Raw genomic sequence first — 19,397 nt, forward strand, 5'->3', positions numbered from 1 at the left:
TCCACACGGGGCCGAAATCTTGCGGTATTTGAAGATGCTTCGTCATCGAGTATCATTATCACAGCGTTTGCTGCTTGGAAAGTATTTTATGAAAACAAAAATGGATCCACAGAGCTAAAAGCAAACTCCCGAAATTTACTCGAGCAGGACGCGAATCACTCACACAGAGATCGTCAACTCTAAAGCCCTTGGTAATCAGCTTTTGGTGTCACTTGAAGCACATGACAGTCATTATTATGGAAGGGGTAAATTGCCATTCCTTTTTTTTTTTCTTCTTTTCTAATTCATTCCCTTGGCCCTTTCCTGTCGTTACCTATTCATACCTGTCTACTAGCAACGTAAAATGTCCGAAATTGCAGATAATATCTTGTCTGTCATTATGGTCATTGCACCTACAGTTGGCTACTTTGATCAAGCAAGTCTCTAGGACATTTGAAGTCGAGATGCGATGTGTTAACTTTTAAAGTATAGTACCGTATCATTGTAAAAAACAAAACTAGCTTGGGCTTCAACTCGGTGACATGTGCTATTCTCTGTTTTGCAAAGTAAGCATAAGGGCTACTGCCTGTTACTTATACATAAAATGACTAAATGTCTCTTCTTTCATCAGCATTTTGAGATTGTTTTTCTGGTAATTTATAGCACCAAGAGCAAAGCAGTAACGCGATCAAAATTGCCTTATTCTAACCATCCTTGTAAAACACAGGCTTGGCAAACGATTCGACAACACATTGCTGTTCCAGTCGATTGCCATGTTGACCGCCATGTTGGCATTACTGCAAATAGTGGTGAAATACAAACCTCATGATTTACCATTTACACCACTTATCCGACATGATTCAGCCTCATCTTACAGTTCTTCCAACTCTTCTCATCATCACGGTGCTGCTATTGAGCAAAGAATCGAGCTAAAATGGTACCAACGTACCTTTTGGGATTGGAATTACTTTATTGATTATGTAAACTGCCTCTTGCTCTTCACCAGTGTTGTTGGCATTCTTTACGTCTTTTTGCACGAGCATGAATGGTTCATTGAGGCTCTTGGATTCTTGAGCTTAGGCATTGAAAGCACGCTGCCGTTGCCTCAATTACTGACCAATTTCAAGAATAGAAGTGTGGATGGATTCAGTTTATTGATCTTGGCTAGTTGGGTAAGAATAATAGCGAGGACTACATGGAGTTTCTTGCAAACAGAGACTAAATTGCAATCTGGATAGTTTTTGGGAGACTCCTTCAAGGCATTCTACTTTTTTTACCAACATTCACCTATCCAATTTGTTGCCTGCGCCATCATTCAACTCACGTTTGATACCATCATTGTATTCCAGTTTATTTTATTCTCTAGCTATGTCAAGAAGCTACTAGGCATTGGACAGCCAATCGCACTAGATCAAGAAGATCAAGAATATGAGCCCATCAATTAAACATCTCAAATAAACAAATGATCATGTCTGCAGTCTGCACGTCCACTATCTTGGATGCAAAGAAGACATACACGTGGTGTCACATTTTGACGTTTTATTCGCCAAAGAGACAAGCTGTTTCAATAAGCGCACGTGTGTACAGCAGCTCTATACAACAGAAAGAATACCGTTTAAAGTAAAATTTTCGTCAAAAATTTATACACAACCAAGGCATTGGGTGCTAAGTTTATTTGTATTTGCAGGAAAAAAAAAACTGGACTACGTTTTTTCCAGCATTTCTTGTATAAAAATTAGTTTCTCGTTTAATTCCTGTTCTTTCTTTTCTTCTTTCATTGAAATTTCGAAATGAAGGCAAATCATTGGTATTTGCCTTGTCTGATCATTGGAGGAGCAACGTCATGGCTCAACAATGTTGCTGCAATGGAACCACAGCAGCAGCAAGTGTTTATGCATCAACAACATCCTAGCGCCGATATTCCACTCCATGGACGCTATCTTCACATTACTGATATCCATGTAAGAAAGGGTCGCCTCAGTGAGATTTGGTTATGAACTAATGTTTCGTATAAAGATGGACAAGCACTATTTAGCAGGTGCAACTATAAAATCGGACTGTCACCGAGAACCTAAAAAACATAAACATAGAAAGAAGAAGCAAGGTCTGTTGGCTGGATACTGGGGTGCTCCTGGCATGGATTGCGATTCTCCACAGAGACTGGTCTATCACTCCATCGATTTCATTGCAAGAGAATGGAAGAACAAGATCGATTTCATCATTTGGACAGGCGATAATGCTAGGTAAATGCTATGGATCCATAGTGGTTTTTGTTGCTGCTGTGTGTATTTATTTGTTTGTATATACAATCAGACATGATGGCGATGCCTTGGTAACTAGAACCAAAAAGGAAATTGTTGGCTACAATGTAAAGGTAGCTGATCTTTTGAGAAGTGCATTTACGCTAGACAATAATCGCACACTGCCCATTGTTCCTTGCATTGGTACTGTGTTACACGTAATCGTAGTGTTTGTAGTATTATGCTCACTCATTCCTCTTAGGTAACAATGACATTCATCCTCACAACGAACTCAGAGGCATGAAGAACAATCCACAACTATTAGAATTCAGTGACATGTGGAAGGACTTCATACCGGAAAATCAGCAAAAAGCATTCAAAAGAGGAGGCTATTTCGCTGTAGATGTTGTACCAGGATTACGAGTACTTTCATTGAACTCGCTATACTTTTTCGGCTCCAATGACGTTGTGAACAGCTGCAGTGATGTCAATGGACCTGGTGCTCGCCATGTCAAATGGATGCGTTCTCAGCTAAAGAAGGCTCGTAGAGATAACGTGAAGGTCATCATCATTGGTCATGTGCCTCCAACCGTCAAGACATTTAAGGATAGCTGCTTGGATGACTACATCAAACTGTCCACCAAATTTAAAGACGTGATTACTGGTCACATGTATGGCCATTCCAACATGGATCACTTCCAAGTGCTTAGCAGAGGATCCGGAAACTTGGCTCGTATTGGATCAACAAACGGCGACGAAGAGGATGATGAAGATGACATGATGCAAATCCAAAAGGATGCTGGTAGATTCATCTCGACACTTCGCAAGCAGTACAAGAAAATCAAGAAATACCGAGGTACCCAAGATTTGGTGGTTGTCCATGTTGCGCCACCTATGCTGCCACTCTTCTATCCGACATTTCGTATCAATGAGTATCAGGTGGATCATTCAACAGATCAATTTGGACAATGGCTCAAATACACACAATATTTCACCAACTTGACTTACTGGAACGAGCAAAGGCATCCCATCACCCGGAAGCATTTGGCGCCAGAGTTTGAAATTGAGTATTCGACAGATGCGACATACAATATGACAGATCTGACAGCTGAGAGCTGGCTCAATTTTGCTCAGCATATCAGCTCAAAGCGGGGTAAATCGCTTTGGAAAACATACCTTGGCAACATGTTTGTAAAGACAAACAATGACTGGTATGGCCAGTAAAGTAAAAATAAACTATAGATGTCCAAATGTTAAACTGTATCCATGCTTGATACAGCGAGATATCAGCTGTTTACTGTGTGTGTGTGTGTGTGTGTGTGTGTGTGTGTGTGTGTGTGTGTGTGTGTGTGATGTGCAGGTTTCAAATCCACCAAATGAGACATTGCAAGCAAAATGAAGAAGCATTGATGGCTGCTCCCGTCAGGAACATGATTGGTGGGTTGGTATCTCAAACATTTGTATTGGGATGAAGAACAATAAACTTTTTTCTTCCTCTCTCTCTTTCTTCTTTTTTTCATTTCATTCAACAATTATGGGCTGTTGTCAATCAAAATCAAACGGCTTTTCACATGAACAAGATGCGATTCCTCAAAATCCAATCCACAACAATATAAATCGACAAAACGGTAGGCATTGAAATCATGTAAGATGCACATCATGAATCTAACCAATGAGACAAAGTGCCACCCATTATCATCACAAAGGCACATTCAATTGCTTCTGTGGATTCATCGCTGCCACAGTCAACTTCTGTCGGTGCAGTTGCTTCAGATACCAAGAAGTCGGTGCCATTGGAACATAATGCCATTCAAAATGGGTCAGCAGCAGATGCCGAGAACATGTCAGAAAAGCCTTCAGTGATCATTGAGGAGAGAACGCAAGTACATGACTATGGAGTGCCACCCGATTTGAGAGAACACAACAACGAGCAAGCCACGATCAGACAAGTAAAGCCAATCGTAATTAATTCACCCCAGAGCATGAGTGAGCCGACCATTGTGCCAGCTTCAGACATCCCACAAGCCAAGGCAGCAGCAGTGGAGGCAGGTATTTTAGCACCTTCCTCAAACGAATCCACGCCACTGGAGCCAAGCACGAGTACAGCGGCATGGTCCATTCTCATCCGACGCAACTCATCTTCTTTCAAAGATACTGCTATTGAGATCCCTACAGTAGAACCTTTTATGACAGTATCTGATGTAAAACGTAAAATCCATGTGGAACCCGGACAACAAATCAAATTGATACATCTGGGAAAGATATTGAAAGACAATGCAACACTTGTGCCTTCATTTTGCTCGAAATCACTGTTGAAGCAGAATGCTGTTAGAGTAGCCAACCATGGAGTGATTCAAGCCATGGTCTACACAAAATAAAAATTACCCGATGTTCGTGCTCATGTACTATCTAGCTACAATTCTTATCTGTAATAAAAGCCTCAACCTGTAATTGGTATTGTCCTTGCAAACAAGTGAAAACAGGGTCAATCAGCCCCTCCCCTTTTAAACAAAGACGAACCGCTTTGGAACACCTTACCCATGAAATCAATAGAGTCAGTATAGGATGCAGCACATGTCATGTACAGGATCCACATTAGACATGTCAAGCCGTATACAAAAAAAAGTTGCATGAATAATTTGATGTTAGACGATGGCATAAAATGTAATTGATAAAGTGTATATATTTATTAAAAGTGTCTATTTTTGCTATAAATCACTAGATTAGTAGGGTAATACAAAGTTATTGGCAGCAACTGCTTCAGGTTGAGATGAAGCAGCAGTAGTGGCAGCGGTGTTGGGTGCTTCAGGAGTGGAAGAAGGTTCGTTAGCGGCAGCGACGGTAGTGGTAGTAGCGGCGGCTTGCTCAGTAGTGGTAGTAGTGGGAGTAGCTTGCTCAACTTGAGTAGTGGTGGCAGTGTCAATGATGGTAGTAGAAGTAGCAGTAGCAGAGGAAGAAGCGACAGATGAAGTGGCATTAGCAGCACCAGGCATGCCCTTTAAAGCCAAATCAAGAGCTTGTGCAGTAGCAGCAGTATCTCTATCGACAACAGGGACATTCTTTTGCTCGTAGTACATACCACCATGGAATCCTTCTCCAACAACAACAGTGACATTTTGGAAAAGATCAACCTTTCTAGCATCACCCTGCAATTGGAGGAATGAAATAGCGTTCAAGAGTTGCACCTTTAAGATCAACTCATTCACATTGGTAGCAGTACCCTTGGGAGGAACAGTGACAGGAGGTTCAATAGCACCAGACAGTGTACCCAATTGCAAGTATTTACCATCTTTGCTAGTGAAGAAGACATTACAGTTGACGCCAGCAACAGTGTAAGGAGTATCAAGAGGATTGTAGAACTTGACCCAAATATGAGGAGTCAAGCCGACCATCTTCATTTGGTTTTCAACCACAAGAGAGGCAGGAATACCTTGCATGTTGGTCTTGAGAGCAACTTGAGCGAGACCAGGTTGAAGAGGAATAATCTTGGTAGAGGCAGCCGAGCCCTTGACAGTCAAAGGAGTTACTTGGTTGGTCAAGTAGTTGGTGAGCATCTTGGAGAGAGACAAAAGATCGGTAGAGGTCATCTTCATGCTAGCAGGCATCTCGTTTCTACCAGGCTTGATCACAGTGTTTGTCAAGGTCACAACACCCACCTTGGAACCAGAGGCATCCATAATGACATCGAAGTTGAGGTCACCAGCAGTGATGGTAATTTGAGAGGGATTGTTGAGAGCAATGACAAGATCAACAGCAATGTAGGTAGCAGTGCCACCAACTACCTTGAGGGAGACAATTTCAGTGGTGCCGCCGAAACTAGCAAAGCCTGTATAGTATAAATCATGAGTATTCTATCCATCAAATGACAATAAAGTAGTACTTACCAGCCAAAGAGGTTTGAACATCAAAGTTGATGTTACCCAATTTGAGATCACCAACAGCAGTTTGAGCGACAGAGTTGACGACACCCTTGAGGCCGAAAGGAACAACAGGAGCCAACGTAAGGCCAGCAACAAACTTGGTGAAGAGAGCCTCAGAGCCAGAGTAAACCTTGAAGGGAATACCATTAAAGGCAGTGTGAACAATACCATCAGCAGAGGTAGTAGCAGGAGATTCTGGGACTTCCAAGTTGGCAACATTGTGACCTTCAGAGTTAGCATCTACCTTCATGTTGAGAGACTTGACACCAAGAGGGAAGCCAAAGGGATTCTTGAGTTGAGCCTCGACATTTTGAGAGCTGGTAGGAGGAGCAAAGGGATTCTTTGTGAAATCGATTTGCATATCCTTCATGGTAACAGCAGTGATCAAGTTGGGCTTGGCAGGAGGACCAGGGAGGACGACATTATCAATCTTGATGGTCTTGAAAGCAGCAGAGAGCCATTGGACCACACCGTTGGGGCCAGATGCAGAAACGCCCTTAACAGACAAGGTAGAGCTATTGGCATTCAAGAAGTTTTCAAAGACTTCAGTAACAGCAGCAATACCCTCGGCAGAATCTTGATGGACAAGGCGACCCTTCATGGCCAAATTGGCAGTACCTTGAGCAGGGAACACGGCGTTTCCAGCGGAACCAAGAGGACCAAGGTCAACACCCTTGTAGTAAGACTCAAATCCAACACCTTCAAAGTTGAAGCCAACTTGAGAGGGATTGTTAATGGTGGTTTGAGCAGTGAGAGTGATACCACCAGCAGGGTCATTGGAAGGAAGATCAAAGGCAGTAATCTTGACAGCATCCTTGAAACCATTGGCACCAGCAAGTGTAACGAATTTCTCCATGGAGATCTTGCTGAAGGTAAAACCCAAAGCATTGACGCTGACATCCGTACTGTAAATGTCCCAGACGAAATCCTTGTTATTGATCATGTAGGCAGCGAATTCAGACATGGCATTGGTATCAGTAATAGTGAAATCACCACTGACATCGAAAGAGGCACCCACATCAGCCTTGGCTTCAAGAGCGGGCATGGTGACAACACCAAGCTTCTTACCACCCCAAGAAACAGTCAATGGAGTGGGGAAACTGATAGTAGCAGCCATGGGGCCAGTCTTGGCAATAGAACCCTTCATTTGGACCTTGAAGCTACCTTCAGTAGGAGAAGACATGATGATGGAGTCAAAGCCAAGGACAGAGCCGTCCACAATCTGTTGGACGATGGGTTGACCAACGATGGGGATGAGACCAGTAACCGTGTTATCAGTGGCAGTTTGGACACCACCTTGAGAGAAGCTGAGGGTGTTGATATACTGGCCGATGGCTAAATCAGAGGCAAGAGACAAATCAACCTTCAAGCTCTTCATGGCATCCATAACAAAGGTAGAGATGTTGAAGCCATTGAACAAGCTAGAGTCAGCAGCCACGTTTTCTTGGCCTTCAATGTTGAAACCACCCAGAGTGAGCAAAGCATCCAGAGGGCGAGTGTCCAGTTGAGATGTTACAGCAAGAGAACGGAGCAAGAGAGCAACAACAGCAGGTTCAGTATTCATCTTCATGTCGAGTTCACCGGATTGAACAGTGGCCTTGCCAGGGATGACAATGGGGTTGCTGCTGATATCTTGGTCGATGTTACCAACGGGCATGCCATTGTAGGTAACAGCAGAGACAACCTTGGTGATGGACATGCCAGCAGAGAAGGGATTGGCAATGGAAACCTTGACACCGACAACGCCATCAGAAAGAGTGGTAGGACGGACAGTCAAAGCAGAGCCTTGAATCAAAGCAACCTTGAGACCGGGCAAAGTAGAAGCAAGAGACACTTGGGACAGAGCGCCGATAAGAGAAGCAATGGGAGTGGAGTCGTTGGTACCGCCAATTTGAACGCCATTGTCTTGACCCATCACAAAGGTGCTCAACAAGTTTTGTCCAACATCAGAAGACTTGGGGTCAAACTTGGCAGCAGCCAGGAGAGTATTGACACCACGGTTTAAGGTCAAGTTGGACAAGGTAACAGTACCCAAGTTGGTATCGTCAGCCAACATGGCAAAGGTCACATCACCAGTGGCAATGCTGAAATCAGAGGGGTTCTCCATCGTAACGTTGATGCCCAACTCAAGATGGTCGCTTTGGCCGCCAGTAACATCAAGCGAGTTGATAACAGTAGCAGTAGAGTTCAAGAATTGGAGACCGTGAAGCTCAGTAGGAAGCTCAAAATTGATGCCAGAGAGAACAAGAGGACCGATAGTCGTGTTGACCTTGGTAGTAGCATTACCAGCAACCAAGAAGGTGTAGTTGTTGCTAGCAGTCAAGGCGTAAGTATACTCGTTATAAACGGATTCTTTACCAGCGATACCAGCAAGGTTGGTGTTATCAATAGCAAACTGGAGCTTGCCAGACTTTTGGTCACTGGTAGAGGGAACATAAGGGACATTCATGACAGCAAAGCTCTCGAAACCAGTGGTCTTGTTGAGACCAAGAGTGATGTTTTGGGTTACTTCAGTAATGTTCAAATCAAAGCCAAATGGAATGGTGAAACCAGCAGTTACAACAGGAGCCTTTACGCTAGGAGTGTAAGGAGCATCCTTATTAAAGTTGAGATCCAAGTAGCCCATGGAGACAGAGTTCATGATCTTCAAGGGCTTGTCAGCAGCCAGAGCAACGTTGAGAGTAACAGACTTGAGACCTTCCGAAAGCCAGGTAATAGGGTTCTTTCCATCAGGAGCAGCAGACACACCAACAGCAGTGGTATTGGAGACCTTGCCAGCAATGTAGTTGGAGAAGAGTGTGCTGACCTTGGCTTGCGCAGCAGGGTCGTTTGCTTGAGACTTCATGATACCAGAAAGTAAGATGTTGTTGTCGCCCTTTTGCAATGTCACATTATCAGCGTGGACAAGACCAAGATCGATGCCATCGTAACCAATGTTCATCTCAATGTGGCCTAGTTGAACACCAATAGGAGAAGGACTGGTCAAGACAGTGCCGAGTTCAATCAAAATACCACCGTTCATAGCATCACCAGGAAGTTGGAAAGAGTTGATTCTGACTTGAGGAAAACCGTTCATGCCTTCCAGCGTAATGTCCTTGTTTAGTGTGACCTCAGCAGTTCTGTAAAAATGAAGTTGTATGAGATGATGAACGCCATAGCGAAATGAAAACAACATACCTTGTTAAAGCAGTAATCTTTGCTTTACCATTCAATGTCCAAGTAAACTTCTCAGCAGCCAACATGTAACGAGAGAATTCAGAGAAAGCAGCAACATTTGTAATCATAAAAGGGGTGACAGTGTCGATGGAACCATGTCCGCCTCCAATGTGGGTATCAGGAAGAGTAATTGTACCGAGTACAGTGTTATTGTAAATGACTTCAATGTTATCATCAAACTGAATATCAGCACTGAAGGGGCCAGTCTTTTTGAGGTCAGTCACCATATGCATATAGAAGGTGGAATTAGGATCAGCGCCAGCGACAGGTTGAAGGTTAGAGTCAGCAGGAGGTTGGAAGCTAATTTGAGCGGTATTGACCTCGATTTCAGAGTGGTTCAAGGTGGATTGAGCGATTTTAGGGAAGGCGACAAAGAGGATTAAAAGAACAACAACGACAACGAGAATGACTGTGATGATGGAGCAAATAATCCAGTACTTCTTGTTCTTATAAAAGGGCTTCTTTACAGGAGCAGCAGGCTTTTCAGAGTATTCTTCAAAACCGTCATCTGCGTATTGTTGCTGATGATGTTCAGTAGTAGTAGTAGTAGTCGTTAAATATTCTTGATGGAGATGCTGAGGCTGTTCAGCACCTTGGACAGCGAATGCTTCGTGTCCTTCATTAATGCTTCCAGGCATTATATGTGTGTGTGTGTGTATAGTATACGTTTATATAAGTATTAAAGAAAGGAGTTATATAAAGGTATAATTATATGTAAAAAAAAAAAAAGGATTGTAGTCAACAGACAGAGACGAATGTAATGTATTCTGACTGATATGTAATGGATATGAGGAACAATGAATGTGGTAAAGGATGCCAATGTTAACATTTGCTCTCTCGCTTTATATACCACATTTATGGATCCGACACAGCAGTAATACAAGCAGACCCAAAGCAGAACCTCTCCACAATCCCTTAATAAACAGAAAGGTTGCTCAAAGTTCAATAGGGGAATACAAGATGGCCATCACCAATAACTGTAAAAAGCGAGCGAGTTGCATTTTTTCTCATGTGAATTACCCACACAAAAAACTATTCACTTTGCTTCTTTTTTGGATTTGATGTGTATGTGTGTGTGAGGTATGTTGTGTATTGTGAATACATTTGTCAACTGAATATGGTAAGCAAGTAAAACAACAGGCAAGTTTGACATGTTGGTCTAAATAATCGTAATTTTTACCATATTTTATTAGCGTGAAAATCTTATTTTGGGATTTGAAATATGAGCTAAATAGCGGTATCTTTTACCTTCCAGTAAATGGAGCTAATAGCTATATCGAATCTTATCAGACTTTCCAAAAAAAAAAAAAAATAGCCTTGACAAAAAACAATCAAAAAAACCAGTTACACGACTTAAGGTTTTGTGCACAGTTTGTCCATGTATCACCACCATGGAATATATATATATATATAAATTACGTTTTTTTCTTTGTCAATCTGTACCCTAGACTGATTCCAAGATAAACACATGCTGAGGAGATGCTAGATAGATACTAGATAGATAGTAGTAGATAGTTGGAGACATTGCATAAAAACCATTGTACCTGTTCCTGGATCAGAAATTGATTTACAGAGCAAAGTCCGCCATATAAACGACATTTCATAAATAAGCATCCAACTCGGGTTTGATTTCTGAAATAGACAATATGCTTGAATAAAAATAAACCCGAGTATTGCTGTGTAGTGTAGGAGAACACAAGAGTGTTCCGCGATGATAAAAACACAAGCTGATATTCATACTGCCTATCATGGTATATCATATGATGGCTGTGGATTCAATTGATGTAATATGTAGCGCCACTATCTGCAGGCTGTATAGCAAGATGGGATTATTCATCAATAGCAGCATTGCGCTTAGCAGGAAACCGCTCAATGCGTACTTTTAAAGCTTGATCCTTTTTCAATTCAAGTAAATGGCAATTGCAGTAACACCTACATCTCAGTCTATACAGCGGCATCAAGAACTGTGTAATAACACGGCAGTTCGTTGCCATTGTATGCCATGCCATTTTATAAATCAGCTCACCATTTACTGTTTGCCCGCTTCTTTTCATTCCAAAACACAGACTCTAGATCGGGACCAATGGTAGCATAGGTATCATAAGCTTGGATTCCATCTCAAAATCAAGCACACACTCGATTAAGTAATTGTCTTCGTGGAGATGAATTTATGATAAAAAGTTGTCTTTCCATTAGCGCACTTTTATCGTGTTACTCTTCTGATTTGCATAATTTAAAATTTTGCAATGGTATAGAAAAGCTTTTATTTGCCTTGCTCATTACAATCTACGATCAAACATCTACACATGTAAACACTCTTTAGCTTGTTCATCTGTTTTAAGACGTTGCTCGTAACCATAACATTGGATTGTCAATCTATCACCTTGTTTTGAACATTTTGTCCCTGGGAAAATCCAATAAATTCATGAAAATACCGGGGATCAAACTCGAATCATTTTGTTTGTGTATCATGCATCCTTAAATCGGGGATTCCTATTGTTTTGTGTAAGACACACTTCTTTATTACTCCAGTTTGCGGGTGCTTAACTTTATCATGGCATTAGTAAGAAAACAAGTTGTCTATTGGTACCCGCCTTTATTGAAAATATTCATGAGAATTGCACACGCTATTGCTGTGCTGAGCTGTGAAGGGGGCTTCTCAGCTTGTTGTTATATTCATCTGTTGTACGGTAGATATAGAGGCATAAGATTGATGGAATATACAATTGCAATTCTCAACCTAAATTCAGGCCTTACATTGTGATCTAGTAGTTCAATTGCACTTGTATACATCTGAATTGCAATTCTTGAATATGCGTCCATGTTGAGTTGCTTCTAATCAGAGGCTTAATTGAGAAAAAAAAATGGAAAAGGCTGACGTTCAATGAAATCATCATCGAAATGAGTATTATCTGACACTGAATCTCTAGTTATCGCTAATAAAGAGCAGTGTATTCTAGGCAACATACGTAGCAATTGCCTTTTACTCGGGGTACACTGATAACAACTTGAAACTTCTTTTTTGAAAGCAAATGTCATACAAAAGAGCGTATATTCACTAATGGTGTATAAATAGCAATTTCTTCGTACAAAAGTCTTCCTCAGATAGTGTGCCAATAGTGATAGTATTGAAATCAATCTGTAAGCTAGTGATTGTAAGCTGAATATGTAATTGATCCAATCTTTATGGCAACGATCTGTAGGTCATTAGCTATCTGAAATGTCTGTTCCATCAGGCCAGTTTTACTCTTTCGTTAGTATAATAAACAGGATGGATACATTCAAATGTGCAACAATCTATCCGCGATGTTGACAGTTTGGGTATACTAGGCTTTACTGTTTTATACTTGAATTATACAGTAGTACTGCCGAATAAGCTCCTTTTGGGAACTATCAAGTACAAAATTGTATTAGTGACAAAATAACGCATGGGCCTTTTTGATGTATGATTGAATACAACTGTAACCTGACCTTGGGAGCGGTTCTATATGATCCTGGAAAAAAATATATATACACATGTACTTTTTGGTATATATCAGTGCTCCTGTGAAGTATTCAGTCTGTTGCTCTTCTACTTGGTTTAGAAGTTTGAGAGAGAGAGAGGAAGGGAGAGAGAGAAACTTTAATAATTTGATCCAATTTCAAGTGGCACACACTTGTGATGAGCTTTCACAATTTACTCTTCTTGGAACATTCAAGACAGATCCTTTTTCATCTCTATATGTATTCGTAATAGTTATAATCACACTTTAAGAAAAACACACAAATACTCCATTACAGCTATATTTTTTTAATAAACTAGAATTATTTACTGTATGCTACAGTTCGCGCACTTCAAGTAGCAAGCAGATTTGAATATACTGGACAGCGGCGTATTTCACTTTTGGCTTCACATTTGGGAGATATATCTGTGAGCTTTTGGAGCTTCCAGGTAATAGAGTTTACAACAAAAGGTAAATACAGTTTTGAGGCTAAGCTACAGAACTTTAAACGTTGTATTATGAGCTTTCATATACAAAAATGCATTCTATCGCCTGCCACCAATCAGCAGCCCAAATAGATTGAAACTCAAATTCAGCTCCACTCTAGATTGGCCAAAATCTGTACATCTTCGACTCGATTGAACTATTTTGGGAGATTCGACTATATAAACTGTGATAATCATACCATGTTTCCTAATACACCTTTCTTTCGTCTAAATTGTTTTTAGGGCCTTTCAAACCCCGAAAACAACACTATTAACGCGATAAAACAAATAATAACAACAGAAGTAAATAAAGTGAAAATCCCAACAAATCCAAGCAGTAAAACACCCACTCCTCCATCCAAGCCAGTCTCTACAACCACTAAGAATCGCCTTACAACGTCTACCATCCCGTCTGTCTCTACTAAACGTCGACTCTCCACGTTAGCTAGACAAACACTTACCCCTCTTCCCTCATCTGTTAGCCTTCGTCCCAAGTTAACAGCTACAACCCGACTCACCCGTTCCATCACCAAAGCCATGGCCGAGAACACCCTACCACCTGCTGCCAACGCTATTCCTCCCGTAGCCGTGCCCAACGTAGCTTCAACCACGACGATCCCTGCTCAGCCTTCCCCTCTTTCACTGAGTGACCTCAACATTCACTCCGTCCCCAATCTCCCTGACTATCTCAAGGACATTTACGCCCGCCTCGATAGTCAAGCATCCCAAATCTCTGAGATGCAAGCTCTCATCCAGGAGAACATGGTCCTTCGTTCCTCCTTGGATCTCACCAAAAAACAATTAGAGGATGCTCAGCAACGGATTCGTCAACTTGAATCACAGCAAGCTCCGCAGACCTTCCCTGCCCCTGAATCGACTGCTGCCTCACCTCCTTCAACTACTGTGGCCCAACCTTCTTTTGCCGACGTCGCCAAGAAACAAGCGGACCCTGCTGCCGTCAAACGTCCCAAAGCTAAAACCATACCTCGAAAGAGGCTTCAACCTCTCAACCTTAATGTTAACGATGCCGGTCTTGCTGCTGCTCGTCAATTTTCGGTCGTGTCACCCAACCATGGTTACCGATTTGTCTACATTCCCAACCGTAGCCCTTCGCCCATTAGCCAAATGAGGGATAACTTCCATGCTATGGGCATCCACAACAAGCGGATCTTGGATATCCATTTCCCCGACCGTCATGTTTGTGGCCTTCTCGTCCACATAGACTACATCCCATCCTTGGAAGCCCAATTGACCAAGTACGAGTTGGCACCTATCCAGTTCGATCCCATGGACACCACCACGTTGCGTGACCCCAAGTATACCGACTCTGATCCTACTTTCCTAGCTGCCGAATGTCGCCGCCTTTTCCTTGCTCGATTGAAGGTCATCATCGGGCGTTTGAAGGATCCGCACCACCAACTGGCAGTGGCCCGCTTCTTCTGCTTTAAGCAACACTTCATTCCTGAAGACGAGTATGCCCAACTAGCTAAGTCCATCAAACCAACTTATGTTCCAGCTTACAAGCGTCAACAAACGACTACTACACCCACCGCCGCTGAACAAGACCTCACCATGGGCGAGGCAAACATCACTAACACCACCACTATCCGAGCTGACGAGACTTCAGCCCCCGTGGCCTAATTAGTAACTATATGAATCCCCACCCTTATGCCCCCTCTATGACACACTATGCTACTAACCCACCTATGACAGATTATAGATCAACTATTAAGATAGGCTCACTCAATTGTCGAAGTCTCAGTAAGCTCTCCAACCCAACCACCAGTTCCGAATTTGTACGATTCCTTCGTAATCCTGAACTGAAATATGACATTCTATGCTTCCAAGAAACCCATGCTACCGAATCAGTCCGTGAACGACTGAATATGCAATTTCAAACCAACACCAGCATCTGGACATCCCACTGTGGTATTGTCTCCCTCAACCCAAAAATCATCATCCAACCGCTCAACGTTACCCTTGATGACCGGATTATAGTGTGTCAGGTAACACACTGTAATGCACTCTTTTCACCCATCACACTCGTTAATATTTATGCTCCTGCCACGGCGTCGTCCAGAGCCCACTTTTATTCACAACTGCTTACCATTCCACTCTTTCACCCCGATACCTGGGCTCTGGACACCTTTCCCATCACCATTGACATCCAACCACCTCCAATATCTACAGAGGAACCATCCACGATTGCAGTGGATCGTGAATCTCTGATTATACTAGGTGACTTTAATTATCATGCTACCTCTTATGCCATTGACAACACCAACTATACTACTGATTCTTTCTCTCCCCCTATACAGTCAGATCAACCCCACCACCACTCTGCCATGCTGGCTCAACATCGCTGGCATGACTTACTCAGCAATCACCTCATCGAATGTACCCACTCAAAACATGATGGGCCACTTTTACCAACATTCCGTCGCGGGACCTCACGGTCGACCATCGATTATGTCTACTGCTCACCAACGCTATTTCAACAACTACACTCGTCCTCCATTGATTTTATGTGCTCCCAATGGACTGATCATGCCATCCTCAATACCACCTTTCAATTCTCCTCCTCTCAACAGGGTACTGGACTTTGGCGAGCTAATCCCCAGCTAGCAAAGAACGAGTACTTCGTCACCGAAATCCACCAGGCGTTAGATCAGTTCTTCCAGGAACCAGGTACTTCCCCTCAAGCACAATGGGATGCACTCAAGGCCGTAGTGAAAACCATTGCCCGTCGCATTGGTCGCCGCCACAGCTCTTGGCGCAACCGACAGCTCAAAAGGTTTCAAAGGAAACGCAACCAGTTGTTCAAACGATATCAGAATCAACCAGCCATTCTCCGAGAACGATTACCCGTTATCGAGAAACTCATCAGCGATCTGCAACAGGAGATCTCCATCCAACAAACCATTCGTGCGGGTAAAATGTGGCGTGAACAGGGTGAAACGTCTGCCGGATACCTCAAACGCACAATCGCCACTAGACAAATTCAACGCACCATGTTAGCTCTCCAACATCCAGACACCCACTCCATCTGCGATACGGCAGAGACTATGCAGGATGCTGCAGTATGTTTTTATCGTAAGCTATATACTACTGACTCCATAGATTATACCAGCATCTCTGAACTCTGCAACACCATCCCTGCCTCAGCACAGATCCCAGTAAACAGCCAACCCACCTTGGAGACGCCATTTACCATCGACGAGATTATGACTGGTGCACAGCGGTCGCCCAACCATAGCAGCCCAGGTACGGATGGCCTACCCTATGAAATCCTAGCGGTGCTATTATCCCACCAACAAACAGCCCAACTTGCCCATGCCGTCTTCAAGGAGGCTCTTACCCTCGGTATCTTTCCCAACAGCTGGCTCACTACTTGCATGTGCCTGCTCCCTAAAAAGGGCGATCTCACAGACCTGAGGAATTTTCGTCCCATCTCGTTAATCAACTGCGATGCTAAAATCTTCACACGCCTGCTCAATCAGCGTCTGATGCCACATATGCAACAATTAATCAGCCCCCAACAACTTGGATTCATGCCGAACCGCTTCATTGGCGAGCACGGCTTCACATTACAGACCACCAAACTCCTAGCTACTACCAACCATTCATCCACCATTGCTCTTCTTTTGGATCAAGAAAAAGCATATGATCGTATTCATCCCGAATATCTTCAACACATTATGCTCCAATTTGGTATTCCACAATCTTTAACACACTGTATCATCTCACTTTTCTTCTCCACTAACATTCAGATCAACATTAATGGCCACATCACCAAGGCACCTCTCCCTCAAGAAAGAGGCCTTCGCCAAGGTGATCCACTCAGTCCCCTCCTTTTCAACATTGCTTTTGACCCTTTCCTCCGCTCCATTCAACAGAACCCTACCTTTGAGGGTTTCCATGTACAACAAGAAGCCCCACCACATCCATCACCTACTGCCGACGTGGACGATCTAACCGAAAGCCTCACCAACTCATCCCCTCCGCCAGACTCCCCTCGCAACACTCCTTCAGTCTCTCCCACCCATCGCAATCCAATTAAGTACAAAATTCTAGCCTATGCAGATGACACATTAGTCTATTTGAAGAACTTTTCGGATTTTCTTCTTCTGCAGGACTCTATCAATGCATACATGAAAGCATCGAATGCACTACTAAATTACAGAAAAACTATAGCCATTTCGCTCTCTGGACAACCACAACCAGATTGGCGCGAGTTTCTTGCTACTCACCAAATCCACCAAATGCATGACCGCACCTCTCCTGATCCAGTAACATATCTTGGCTATCCCATATGCTCCAGTTTATCCCAACGCAACCTCGCTTTCCAGCAACTCTACAACAATATCCAACAATGCATCCATATTCACTCCCAACGGAACCTCTCCATTCGTGGAAGAGCTACCGTTCTCAACACACTCATTTTCTCGAAACTCTGGCATGTCATGCGCAACTTTATTTTCACCAAAGCTCAATTACTCTCCTTACGCAGCCTTGGGTCCTCCTTCATTAACTTTCGTATCTTCCCCAAACTTTCCTTTAGAACCCTTCAACAGCCTCGCCATCATGGCGGCCTCCAAGTTTTAGATCCCATTGTCCAACAACAAGCTCTCCAATGGCGCTGGATTTGCCCCCTCATTTTAGCCGCCTGTCATTCACCACTATTACCGACATACACCACCCCAAGCATTCCACTCCTCCAGTACTCCCTGCAATGGTATTTCCACTCTACCGCTTTCTCTGATTACTTTTACTACTTACTCTTTCCTGCTGCTCGACAAACCATCTGGTTCCAACATCGACCCAGTCCACACCAAGCTTTCCTTAACATACTCACCAATGTCATTACCACCATGGATCGAATACCTCGTTCCTTCACAACCTGTCACTTAGATTTTCATACAGGTTTATCATTACCTTTCCTTGAAATTATCTTACATACCCTCCCTTCTACTCACCCCCATTTCTCTTCTTTCACAGCTCCAGATCAACTGTTTGACCGACATCACGCCGTCCAGAAACTGCTCGCAATAGATGTGTTTACCTTTGACTTCGACTTACAAGTGATCCGTCTTAGAAACTGGACCTTCCTTGAGTTTTGCCATTATCCAAGAATATCTCATCGAGTTGCCCGTTGGATTGAGGAAGGCCAAATCTACCTCCAACCATTCTTTCTCGCTCTCTGCCGTCAGGCCCCTCGCCATTCATTTACCAGTGCCTCCTTTGGTGCCAACCCCCACAACATCCGCCCACTCATTCGCCGTCTAATCAAACCTATAACACCACTACCTTCAACAGTGCCACTCAACAGTATTCAATACTACAAACACTTGGTTTCCACTGACATGCCCACCATCAACACTTCACCTCTTTCCCCCTCCCAATGGCGCCTCTTTTGGAAACTACCTATTCTCCTTCAATCCCGAACTGTATGGTATAGACTTATCCATCGAAAAATTCCCTCCAAATCGATCCTCCACCACTTCATCCCCACAACTCACCCTTCACCTTCGTGTCCTCTCTGTTTGACCCAATGCCCGGAGGATATCCAACATTTCTTCTTTACTTGTCCTCTCAAACTCGCTGTATGGCGGTTCCTCGCCACTACATACCTATCCCACACACCGATGACCGACGACGTCCTTCTCCCATTCCTCCACGGCATTCAAACTCTATCCATAGCTGAACCCACTCGCTCTGCCTCCTTACCTTTTCCAGAGCTTACCGTTTACCAAGTTTTCGCTACCAGTCTACTCTGTATATGGCAAGCCCACTGGCGCTCCATCTTCGACCATGTCCCTTTTGTCACTCTCAACGTTAACACATCTATTGCCCGTTCTCTGTCTCGCTTGGAATCGGAATTACAGTTTGATTTGTAAGTATGTACCCCCACGTATTTTATGGTCGTATTCCACTTCCTTGCTTCCCTTTCATTTCCTTGCCTTTAAAAATATATCCAGTCTTCTTCTTCCCTCATCATGACATTTAGAGGACTTTAAATAAAAAATGGAGTACAACTCCCCTACAAAAAAAATGTTTCCTAATACTCTTTTGTGG

At 43.2% G+C, this 19,397-nt stretch overlaps 6 protein-coding genes across 6 annotated transcripts; 5 read left to right on the top strand and 1 right to left on the bottom strand.

Annotated features, from left to right (window-relative positions):
• Positions 1-343: 343 nt before the first annotated feature.
• Positions 344-1,424, top strand: ATC70_007241 (uncharacterized protein; the record flags this gene model as incomplete). Its single annotated transcript, XM_064826504.1, has 5 exons — positions 344-415; positions 472-545; positions 611-631; positions 707-1,151; positions 1,218-1,424. 5 exons carry the CDS (start codon positions 344-346, stop codon positions 1,422-1,424), a joined length of 819 nt encoding a protein of 272 aa, XP_064678364.1.
• Positions 1,425-1,769: 345 nt separating this feature from the next.
• ATC70_007242 (uncharacterized protein) lies at positions 1,770-3,443 on the top strand (the record flags this gene model as incomplete). The annotated part of the gene is made up of 4 exons (XM_064826505.1): positions 1,770-1,940; positions 1,996-2,222; positions 2,293-2,423; positions 2,482-3,443. The coding sequence occupies 4 exons, from the start codon at positions 1,770-1,772 to the stop codon at positions 3,441-3,443; spliced, it is 1,491 nt and encodes a 496-aa protein (XP_064678365.1).
• A 310-nt stretch (positions 3,444-3,753) lies between these two features.
• On the top strand, positions 3,754-4,597 carry ATC70_007243 (uncharacterized protein; the record flags this gene model as incomplete). The annotated part of the gene is made up of 2 exons (XM_064826506.1): positions 3,754-3,847; positions 3,903-4,597. 2 exons carry the CDS (start codon positions 3,754-3,756, stop codon positions 4,595-4,597), a joined length of 789 nt encoding a protein of 262 aa, XP_064678366.1.
• A 345-nt stretch (positions 4,598-4,942) lies between these two features.
• On the bottom strand, positions 4,943-9,993 carry ATC70_007244 (uncharacterized protein; the record flags this gene model as incomplete). Its single annotated transcript, XM_064826507.1, has 3 exons — positions 4,943-6,045; positions 6,104-9,258; positions 9,317-9,993. 3 exons carry the CDS (start codon positions 9,991-9,993, stop codon positions 4,943-4,945), a joined length of 4,935 nt encoding a protein of 1,644 aa, XP_064678367.1.
• Positions 9,994-13,859: 3,866 nt separating this feature from the next.
• ATC70_007245 (uncharacterized protein) lies at positions 13,860-14,963 on the top strand (the record flags this gene model as incomplete). Its single annotated transcript, XM_064826508.1, has 1 exon — positions 13,860-14,963. One exon carries the CDS (start codon positions 13,860-13,862, stop codon positions 14,961-14,963), a length of 1,104 nt encoding a protein of 367 aa, XP_064678368.1.
• A 38-nt stretch (positions 14,964-15,001) lies between these two features.
• NOP2 (rRNA (cytosine-C5-)-methyltransferase nop2) lies at positions 15,002-19,219 on the top strand (the record flags this gene model as incomplete). Its single annotated transcript, XM_064826509.1, has 1 exon — positions 15,002-19,219. The coding sequence occupies one exon, from the start codon at positions 15,002-15,004 to the stop codon at positions 19,217-19,219; it is 4,218 nt and encodes a 1,405-aa protein (XP_064678369.1).
• Between the last annotated feature and the right edge of the window lie 178 nt (positions 19,220-19,397).

This window comes from Mucor velutinosus, assembly GCF_035048745.1.
Source record: "Mucor velutinosus strain NIH1002 chromosome Unknown tig00001551, whole genome shotgun sequence".
Classification (NCBI taxonomy): Eukaryota; Fungi; Mucoromycota; class Mucoromycetes; order Mucorales; family Mucoraceae; genus Mucor; species Mucor velutinosus.